This window comes from Phaethon lepturus, unplaced genomic scaffold, assembly GCF_000687285.1.
Source record: "Phaethon lepturus isolate BGI_N335 unplaced genomic scaffold, ASM68728v1 scaffold22503, whole genome shotgun sequence".
NCBI classification, from domain to species: Eukaryota; Metazoa; Chordata; class Aves; order Phaethontiformes; family Phaethontidae; genus Phaethon; species Phaethon lepturus.
Genome location: NW_010527371.1, coordinates 8,009 through 18,695, shown reverse-complemented (window position 1 = coordinate 18,695; position 10,687 = coordinate 8,009). Strand labels below are relative to the sequence as shown.

The 10,687-nt window shown below is 48.9% G+C and overlaps 1 protein-coding gene across 2 annotated transcripts in view; it reads left to right on the top strand.

Moving 5' to 3' along the window:
* Window positions 1-1,389: 1,389 nt before the first annotated feature.
* The window catches only part of POLL (polymerase (DNA directed), lambda), a 10,282-nt gene continuing 984 nt past the window's right edge, over window positions 1,390-10,687 (top strand). The window contains exons 1-7 of one of the 2 annotated variants that reach the window (XM_010283371.1): window positions 1,390-1,504; window positions 1,755-2,052; window positions 2,707-2,875; window positions 6,002-6,328; window positions 6,943-7,116; window positions 8,065-8,193; window positions 10,244-10,412. In XM_010283371.1, coding sequence (XP_010281673.1) covers window positions 1,390-1,504; window positions 1,755-2,052; window positions 2,707-2,875; window positions 6,002-6,328; window positions 6,943-7,116; window positions 8,065-8,193; window positions 10,244-10,412 — 1,381 coding nt within the window. Of the gene's footprint in view, window positions 1,505-1,754; window positions 2,053-2,688; window positions 2,876-6,001; window positions 6,329-6,942; window positions 7,117-8,064; window positions 8,194-10,243; window positions 10,413-10,687 lie in introns of both variants that reach the window. The other variant, XM_010283370.1, reaches the window with a different exon arrangement.

Sequence of the window (10,687 nt, the reverse complement as noted above, 5' to 3'; positions counted from 1 at the left end):
CCCTCTCGCCTCCCCTCCTCATGCCGGGGCGCGGGGGGCTCCCGTCTTCCTCCCCTGGTCCTCGGCCCCCCGGTTTCTGGGCCCAGCCGTGAGGGTTTTGGGGAATTGTTTCCCGCTCCCGAGGTTTTGGGTGCTGCTAGTCGTAGGGCTGGCCGAGTTGGTGGCGTTGAAGCCTTCATGGCCTGAGGGTGCTGGCAAGGCAAGCTTGGGGCCTGGCCTGCGGGTTTTGTCTCAAATAAGTTAAAATACTACCTGGAAAAACACTCTTCCAAGCCCTGAAAAGAATTAAAGCACCTAGAGACTGGGGGGGGGTTAGTGTGGGTTTTTTCTTTTGTCTAATAGTTTTCAGAGAGCTTTCTTAGTCAAAATGTCTTGAAAACAGAAATGTTTCTGTGAAGCTAACTTTTAGAAATATAGCAGGGTTTCTCCTCCTCTGAAGCCGAACTCTTCCTCGCAGAAGCAGGGACTTGCATCCAGCTCTGGGCTGGTCTTCCAGAGGATTGTGTTTAGCACTTGGATGACAAGGTGATTGTAGGGAGAAGACACGGCCAGGCAGGACCATTTTCAGCTCTTCCAGACTTAATGTGATAGGTTTGTGCTGGCTTGTGCATGAAGAAACTCTAAGCAAAACATGAAGTGCTGCACAGAGAGGACACCAAGTTGGCGTTGACTTAACGCTGCAGCCGGATGGAAGGGGCTGTTGGGATATACAGTGATTTGGGCGTTTGTTTGAGCTATGGAAAAATGAACTTCCTTGTAGCCTGGGCCAGTAGTTAAAGCTCCAAAGTTCGCTTTTGCAAGGTTAGCGATCGTAAAACTGTAGTTGTACCCATATTGAGCTTAGCTAGTTAATCTTTACTAATTTGCTATTTCCAGCTGAAGCCATGTTGGGCATTTTCCTCCTGTGGCTGTATGAAACGCTTGGTGTCTATCAGCTGCTTTAGCTCTTCCTATTGGTGACTGGATTTCAGCCCGAGCAGGAGAGGTGTTTCCCTCTTGGGAATGTGCTTAAATATCTGGGAAATAAACTTGCTTCTGCTGGCTGGGCAGGAAGGAGCTCCAAAATGTTGAAGTAGTTGAATACTTTCTATTGTAAGAACTCAGCTTTAGTGGTTTCTAAGGTATTCAAGCAGGGTCTTCTTAAGTGGCTTTTTGGTGGTTTCTAACTTTGATTATTCTGACCTTGTGGGCTGCAATTTTTGTTTCCAGGTGCCTCCCTTGGGGCAAGCATTTTTTGGAAGGCAACAACAAAAAAAGAACTCCAAACCAAGACAGACAGTGAGCAAAATGAGCAAATCTTAAGTCATTGTGATTGTGTAACACCGTTCTAAGCAACTTGCCTCTTTTTTATGGTATTCAGCAATTGCAGCTAAACTTCCCACCAGGCCTATGGAGCCACGAGGGATTGTCAAAGCCTTTCCCAAGAGGAAGAAGGTGAGGGATGACTCAGGGAAAAGCATGCCTCCAAAGATTCTAAAAGAGAAAGGAACAGAGATACCTGAGGGTAAGTCCTGCATGCCCATGATATGGAATATAAAACTCCTACCTCAGCTTGTTAGCTGGAGGTGCTGTTCCCCAAAAAGCTTTTTCTGGCCCATGAATGCGAGCTTGCTTTGATGTGTCCAGCTGGTGCCCCCCAAAGACTGCCTGCCACTGTTGGTGCCATTAAGTCCTTTGTGAGATTACGTAGCCCAGCTGGCTTGGGACATTGTTTCTTTTTTGGTACTGAGCTCCTTCCTCTGTCTTTTCCTCAGCGGAATGGCTGAAACCAGTCACTGCCTACGTGTTGCAAGCTGGTATCGGCCAAGCCAGGGCAGAGATCTTCCACAAAGAGATTGTCCAGAATGGGGGTGTTGTACACAACCAGCTCTCCTCAGAGGTGACGCACGTCATTGTGGCTGAAGACATGGACTGTGATCGGGCCTTTCGTCTCCTTAAATTAACCAAGCTGCCTTCAAGGTTGCAGGTAGTGAAGGCATCCTGGCTAAGCGCTTGCATTAGGGACCAGAAGCTGCTGAGCACCACTGGCTACGGTGTCTTTATCCCGCACAGGTATGCAAATGCCACGCTGTCATCCCTTCCTACAGCGCTTCTATCCTAAACTAAAATTTGACCTCTGCTCAAAATCTCGGACTGCAACTCCTTGCAGCTCCTGTGGCCATGACTCAAAGTCACTCTTCCTCGTACAGAGTGTGAAATTTAGTGGCTTTGTGACCAGTTGCCGTTCTGTGGAGTAGGAATAGAGCCCAGAAGTGCTAAGAGGAGTCCTGTCACTTGCTACAGATGCTAAAGACACCTATTCCTAATCCATCAGTGTTAACAAGGAGATTTCTTTTAAAAATGCTGAGGATTAAGTGCTGTTTCTTACTTACTGCAGATGAAAAGTAGAGAGATAATTGACAACTAGGCACAAGGAGAAATAAGGAATGGAGCAGCAGGCAGCCACAGGTTGGGATCAAAATGTTTTGGCAAAGTTTTGGAGAAGGAGTCACAAGAATGACGTAGATAGGAGTGGAAGTTGCAGGTCAGCGAGTTGGATGGAAATTGGGCAATTGAGCCAAAACCAGAGTAATTAATCTGTGATCTGAGGGAGTACGATTCATATGGGTTGTTGGCTCCATCCCAAAACATGCAGAAGGATTTGTCAAACTTCTGGGGACTGAGAAGTCTTCCTTCTCCTGTGCTAAGGCTTCTGATCTATGGCAGGTACCTGGAGAAGGAACAACTGCAGAAAGAGCAGCAGCAGCAGGTCCTGGGCGGTGAAGAGATCCAGCTCCCAGCAGAGGAGGGAGTAGTGAAACGAAATACTGAAGCACAGGTGGAGGATTCCCCACAGCAAGGTCTGGGTGCCCTTGGACAGCAGCAGCTGGCTGAGGTGAGGCTTCCCGCACAGGCCCTTCTCCCTGTGAACAGATCCTGCATGCTGCTTTTCCTGCCTAAGGGCATCCCTCCAGGGATACAATGCCAGATTTTCTCAGCAAAGGGAAGGTGTTTGGATGTTTCAGTGGGTTTGTGCTGGCAGACTCAGGCTGTGGACATGGTTACTGCTTCTCCCTTTTAGGTGTTAAAAGTAGAAACAACACCTCTTACATTCCTGTCCCCATCAGAACATTTCCAGCTGAAGCAGTCCTGGTGCTCTGATCAGGCCAAGGCTCACTCTGGTGATCACGTTTCCCTTACGTCCTTTTGAGGAATATTCTCTGGCTGATAATATCTCCCTTTCAGGAAGCTGTCTCTGATATTTCATCCCGTGTTTCTGCCTGAGCCGTACTGACCCATTCTCCCCTCCTTGGCAAGCACCCTGTTCAGACACATGTGCAGTGGATCAGGTTGCCACTTGAACGATTGTGGTGGTGTGCTTAAAATATCTGTGTTGGTTTATTAGTGGCCTCTGCTGTGAGTCAGCTTCTCTGACCTGCTGTTAGTTTTCTTTCCTTGCTCTGTATTTTTGCTCAAGCTTACTGATTTCTTTTTGGGCATTGGCATCATTCAAATCTATCTGTAGCAAAATTATCCCAGACCTCTTGGAGCAGCAGCTGCCTTGTAATGCTGGCATCTGTTTTCTAACACAGTCCCAAATTTTGTTTCACAAAACCCTGTAGTTACTCCCTAACTGGCAGCCCACTGAGGACTCCTTTGTTTTAGGCTTTCTCTTGAATATATGTAGGGGGGAATCTTTTCTCTCCAGATTTGCTATCCGGTGTGCTGTAGACAGAGCTGGCTGCTTCTTGACTGCGTCATCTCTGCAGTTACCCCATCTTTGCTGTTTCTTGTAACTCTAATTTAGTGGCAATCGTTATTAACAAATCTCACACTTAATGTGAAAAAGGATCTTTTGTACTGTTACGGATTCTGTGGTATGTGCCCTGCTTTCTGTTCACATTTGCTTTGAGTGGTCAGACAGCTGCTAGATTCTGAAGCCTTATTGCCTTTTTTTCTTTTAAATCCCCTCAAGCAATGATATTTCCTGTTAGTCTATGCACAAAAGCAGTATTTCTAGACAATTCAGTAAAATCCCTTGTCCCAAGCTTAGGACTATGTGAGTTCAGGGAGGAGGAGAGAACCCACAGGATATGCTTTAAAGAGAGTACCAACCACTTTTAAGACCTAGCTACAATAGTAAAGCTGAAGCTGCAATCTCAGCTTAGAAGTAGCCTCCATTTAAGCACAGGGTCTTTCTAGCTTGTGTCGATGTTTATTCTCCAGGAGATGATGAGCGTGCCAGTGTTTCATACTGAACAGGGGCTGCTCTGGGAGTTCTGCGTTTGGATGTAAACTCCTGTGAGGAAACCCTGTTACCAGTCAGACTGTAGCAACCACTGTGTGACTAGCATCTGGATGCTGTAGTTTTCTGCAAGGCAGCCTTTGCAAGCAGTGCCAATTATTCACTAGCTTGAACCCTGGGGCTGTTCCCCAAGGCTGCCTGCCTCCCTCTCAAGTGGCATATTGCCTCAGCTACTGGATTTCTGCTGCTATCCTGGCTCCTGTGCTGTGGTCCAGACAAACCATGCACATGCCAGTTTCACCCAGCTCTAGCAAGTCAGCTGTTGTAGGATCCTGGAGTATCTTAGACACTAATGGGACTAGTTGATTTTGTACCTATGGTTGTGAAGAGTCAATCAGCTTTGTTGGTGAAGCATAGAGAGTCAGGGGTTTATGTGCTGTTTCACCTATGTTACACTGCTGGCTGAGAGGATGGGAATTGCATGCTCCAGCTGTTTGCATTGTGGTTGGATAACATGCTCCTTAAATGCTTTTAAGGGGCTTACTAACAGATCTGAACACTCTGAGGCTTTGCTGCCCTTGGAGGGAACCGTGCTTTAAGGGAGTTGTGTTTCAAGGTTTCAAGGCAAAAAAAACTGCTTCAGTCTATCAAATCCTCAGTCTGATACAGTTTTCAGTGTTATAAAACGAGATTACAAAAGGGAAACATCCTGCATCTCCTGCCTAAAGACTTCAGCCCTGTAACTTGCAGGAATTGTGTCTCCAGACCTCCTTAGCCAGCAGAACCAAAGATTGTAAGGATACATCTCTGACTTAGTGAGGGTGACACTCTGCAGAAACTCCTAACAGGATTTGTGTGCCCCATGTAATTACTGGACTAATTGCGAACAGCCCTGTGCCATTCTGGGTTACTTCCACAGCACAGGAGCTCTTGGATCTTCGTGGACTCCTGTGTTTATACATCTGGAGAGAGGGGGACCCCAGTGAGCAAAGCAGTCCACAAAGCCTCTGTGAGACTTCCCACTTCTATCCCCTTTTGTTCGTTACCTGAAGCCAAGGCTCATTGTTTCTTAAGTCTACACAGAGGAATCCTAATGCTGAGGATATCAGCAAATGTATACATTACTTCTTTCTTCTGTCACTAAGGAATGTGGAGTCCTTTGTGTCATTCCTTCCTCCCCCTTTTCTCTTGCAGATTGCCATGGGGAAAATGGGGGGTTGTAATTTACTACCCTGTTAAGATTTTGTGTCTGTAACGTGAAAAGAGTTCAGTGCCTGTCTCCTGTCATCTGCATCACAGGGTGGAAGGTGCAGAGTCTGAATATGAGGGATGTGTCTATGCAGTCACCAGACCAGCAAAAGGTTTCCCAGTGGGAGTAGGGAGTCAGGATCTCCCGCAGCCAGGGATTTCAGCATTGTCGTACCATGCTGCTGGCAGCAGTTGCTCACTTAACTGGTGTCTTACCTCAGTTAGGTCTCTGGGGATTGGCTAGAGGAGGCGCGTGTGTGCTTGGATCACAGGTGGACAGCAGTCTCTAGCCTCCTGTGCTTTGCGAGATGTGCACGTAGCTTCAAGGGGTGCACGTGTAGCCTGAGGCGTGAAGAGCTATGGTGTGCATGTAACCAACCACTTGTAGAGATGGCAATTTGAGCACTGCATGCCCTGGAGGCTGGTTAGTGCTCTGGCTTCCTACTCTTAGGAGCAGCCTGTGCCAAGGGGACATATGTGAGGCATGCACTTATTCTCACATGGCTGCTTTTCTACCTCTCCCTAAAGAAAGACTCTGATGATGAAGACAGTGAAGGAGAAGATGCTAGTGTCACCCAGGGAGATCTGGAAGCATTGATTTCTGGCTGCTACCCTGTGAAATCATCAGAGGAGACCGGTGAAAGCTCTTCCACAGTGGCCCAGCCAAACCCCAGCAAGTGGGTTTGTGCCCAGTCCTCCAAGAGCAAGAAGGAGAATCACAACCAGTGCATCACAGAGAAGCTGGAAGTGCTGGCAAAGGCCTACTCTGTCCAGGGGGACAAGTGGAGAGCTCTGAGCTACTCCAAAGCCATCAATGCACTCAAGAGTTACCACAAACCAGTCACCTCCTACCAGGTAAAACACTTTCCCAGGGTGGTGGAGCAGGGAGATAGACTCAGCATCCTAGTTCTGTTATGAGCCAGATCCCTTCCTCTTTCTGTACGTGGAATAGCTTATCTTCAGGCCTTGGGAATTCCTTCCTGTGTGGCAACTTCGATGGAAATTGTATAGCAAGTGTGAGCTGCGATTCATTGACCAACTGCAGTGTTTTCAGAACAGCAGAGAAGTGGAGCCCAAGCCTTTTAGGGCCAGATCTGAGCACTCATGAGATAAATGCCTTCTCCAGGCACAATGCAGGGACATTTTCACCTTCCTCTTAAGCATCAGCAACTGACCACCATTTGAGATAGTATATAAAACTAACTGGATCTGAGCCTTACTGACTGTGACAGTCCAGCCATTCAGTACATTAGTGTTTCAGTCCTGTTCTTTGTGCTTGTCCTTTTCTACTTGGCATTGAATTGATGTAGCCTATGTAAGCCTGGGCCGGAGAGGAGACCATCAAATCCAGCTACTCCTGCCACTTACCAATCACTGATCAAATGGCTGACCAGGCTCTGAGTGGGTTGCAGCTCCCCAGCTTGTCTGTGATCTTCAGTTTTCCAGTAGCGACTCTGGTTTCTTGCTAGGAAGCCTGTAAAATTCCTGGGATTGGGAAGCGGATGGCAGAGAAGATCCTGGAGATCTTGGAGAGTGGGCACCTGCGCAAGCTGGATCACATCAGTGAGAGTGTGCCCGTGCTGGAGTTGTTTTCCAACATCTGGGGAGCAGGGGTCAAGACAGCTCAGATGTGGTACCAGCAGGTAAGTTTAGTGCCTTACACAAGAGGTTCTCAATGGTTTGAAGACTGCTGCTGAGTGTAGGAGAATTACTTTCACAAGTAATTTCCAATTGCAAATATCCACAGATGGGATTTGAATCTGGTTTTCTGGGAGGAGCTATGAGATTGGGTCCCATTGTAGGTGTATTTGGGGAGAACAGAGTGCACCCAGCTGAGATGAGTTTGAATGGGGGTAGAGGACAAAGATGTGTGATAGGAGGAGTGGGGGACACACTGCCTCTTCTGTTAATATCACTGATTGGAGGTCATCTCCCACTGCTCATGGCAGTGGCATTGCTAAGAGCCAAGCTTGAACCAGGGCATCTGGGCCATGAAAACTCCTCATCCAGTTGCTGGCTTGTTGGCCCGGCTGCCTCCTGTAGCTGTCAGCAGCCGTCCACCTTGCCTGGAAGTTATAAAAATTAGGTTGAATTAGTTGTACCAAAAGGGGCACCCCAGCCCACTGGGCGGGTTCCTTCTTGAACAACAGTTTATCTCCTGAGCACAGAGCTAATGAAGCCTTGTTTCCTGTAGTGTTTGGTTTGTGACTGGATCCTTTGCTGTCTTAAAAATATGGTTGTGTTCATGCTGTAGGCTTTCCCTCATTGCAATATTGTTCTTTTACCTGCACTTCACTTGTTTTCTTTCAAGCTGTAGGAACATAGTGCCTTAAGAACAGTAGCCTTGTCAGGTTCAGTTAAGATCCAAAGTCATTGTGGAGTGGAGATTAGAGGTGTGTGTGGGTAGTGGGATTGCCTAAATCCCTTCTTTTAGGAACCAGGCTCCAAGTGATCTCTACATGTGATCTCAGAAGCTGTGACTGGCCTGGACTTGAGACAGGTTAAATACACTCTCCCCAAATCTTGCTTGAAAGTGCTTGAAAAGTAAAGTCTTGGTAGATGTTTGAATATCATCACATGGTCTGCACTAGGGTTTCCGGACGCTGGATGATATCCACACCAAGGCGACTCTCACCAGCCAGCAAGCTGTGGGGCTGAAGCACTACGAGGATTTCCTGGAACGCATGCCTCGGGAGGAAGCCGCAGAAATAGAACAGACTGTGAGTAGCTCGTCCCCAGGTGCTCAGAGTGGAGTACCTGCTGGGACCTGATGGGAGGGTGCCTGCTGTTGAAATGCCCCTCGTTCTTATAGCTGAGCTCTTCAGCCTATCCTCTGAGCAGGGTCAGGGCTTGGGGGACACCTTTTTGGGCATGGGCACACAAGCCACCTACTTTGCCCTGTAGGAAGGTTCAGTTTGAGTGCCTGGCAAGGAGGATGATACTTCATGATGTGTCAGTTCTACACACTGCTTTGAAAAAGGCTGCTTGTGGCATGGTGGGATGAGCAAGTTTCCAGCTCCTCTTTCCTGCCTCTCATCTTCTCTGAGATGTCTGCTTTCAGCTGAGGCTGCTGAGCTGTCTCCCTGGTGCTGCTTCTCAAAAGGAAGCTGTGAGCACCCTGTGAGCTGGTTGTCAGTGGGAGTACAGAGCTTGGATACCCTTGCTGGAAGCAAAGGGGATTCAGGTTGCAGATGGGTACTGCTTGCTCTAGTATGCCACGGCACTCCAGGATTATGGGGTGCTAAGCCAATGTACCCTAATTTGAGCAGAGAGCTTGTGGGGAGACACTGTCATTGCTACCCCTGTGCTCTCTGATCACCATGGAAGCAGCAGCCAGCATGACCCTGTCACTCGGCCACAGGGCCTGGCCACAAAGAATACACTCCTGCCAGGCTCCTGCTGGGGTGTCAGTCCCGTGTGCTGGATTAGCCATTTCAGTGGTGAGCGGTCCCTTTCCCAGGCAGGCTGTGTTGAGGAGCTGGCTCTTGGGAGTGGGTCTATTGTTATCTTGATGGGATTACTGTGCTCCCCTCCATACACACGCACACACCTCTGATCCAGGCCCAGGAGAGAGAATGAGGGATTAGTCACTGTCTGTGCTGCCTGTCACAGTGAGATCTGAGGAGCTTTTAGGCTCTCGGGTAGGGCTGAGAGTTTTCTAGAAATCTTCATTTAAAGCCAGAAGGGGGGCAAGGACACCAGAGGAGGGCTTGCTCCGCATGAGAAAGGCTTGTGGCTTCTTGGAGCACCTCTGGGGCAAAGGTTAATGGGTTTATCTCTTGCTAATGAAGGATGATCCCCAAGAGTGACAAGGGGCTGTGGGCATGGACACTGCCTTCCTGAACCCCAGCCTCTGTGATGGTCTCATCACTGGGAAATGCTGAGCCCCTAATTATTTGCTGCCAGCAGGGTGATTGGCACAATCAGACCAAGAATACTTTACTCCTTGCTCAAGGACCTGGGATCCTTTCTTAGGCATTTAATGAATGAAGCCATCAGAATTACCACTGTCTGCACAAAACAGGAGCTGGGGTCCAGCCTGGAGGTGGCTGCACTAGAGGAAGTTCTGATTATATGTGTCTGATTGCTGGCAACGGCATGTTGGCATCCGTTCAGTCTAAAATGCTGTGACATTTATGGCTTTTCCAGGCCACGAAGCTCAGCTCTCCTACAAAGGCAGAGCTTCTCATAGGAGTGGACTCCAAGGGATACTTGCAGATATTCTGCTGTGTTGGGTTCTGCTGGGGAGGCTCTCCATGAGCCTATCTCTGCTCCTGAAACAGGACCTGTGACCATCTTGTGTTGAACTGATTCTCTTTGTGGGCAGAACTGGTGAGCTTTGCCGTCCTGGCCCACGGGAGAGCTTAAAAACCTCTTCTCTCCTGCTGCGTCAGAAACAAGGCTTTGACAGATTGTGCCACGCTTTGCCTCCTCAGCATTGCTGCATCTTCCTGCTTGTCCCAACACAGCTCCAGCCCAGTGCCCCCAAGAGCTGATGACTGATGGTAGCCCCATGGTAGTTCATTGTATTGTGTGGCAGTGTGCTGGGCATTTGCAGGACTGGATGGTGGCCACCCTGGCTCATTGTGGCTCCTGACAGCAGGCCAGTTGTGGGTGTACGGTTGTCCCCCCCCGCCAGTGTCTGCTCTGTGTGGAGACCTGGAGATGCAGGGCAGATCGCAAGGCAGGCACAAGATCCTTTGCTGTCTTCATGGAAAGGGCATGAAGGGACTGGTCTCTGACTCCTCATCCCTCTTTCTCTTCTTGGAGGTCAGACAAGCTGCCCTGGCCCTGAAGCCTGGGCTCGTGTGTGTGGCATGTGGCTCCTACCGTCGGGGAAAGCCCACCTGTGGAGATGTGGATGTGCTGGTCACTCACCCAGATGGGCAGTCTCACCGTGGGGTTTTCAGCAAGCTGCTTGACAGCCTCCACAGGAGCGGTAAGAGGGCTGGGGACTGGAACATGGTGCTCGAAGCTGTTCTTAGCATGATGTTGTGGTTTAGCCCCAGCCGGCAGCTAAGCACCATGCAGCCGCTCACTCACTCCCCCTCCCACGGTGGGGTGGAGGAGAGAATTAGGAAAAAAACCTCGTGGGTTGAAATAAACACAGTTTAATAGGGCAGAAAGAAAGAAGGAAACAACAATGATAATACCAACAAAGGAATGTACAAGAACAAGTGATGCCCAATACAGCAATTGCTCACCACCCGGCGA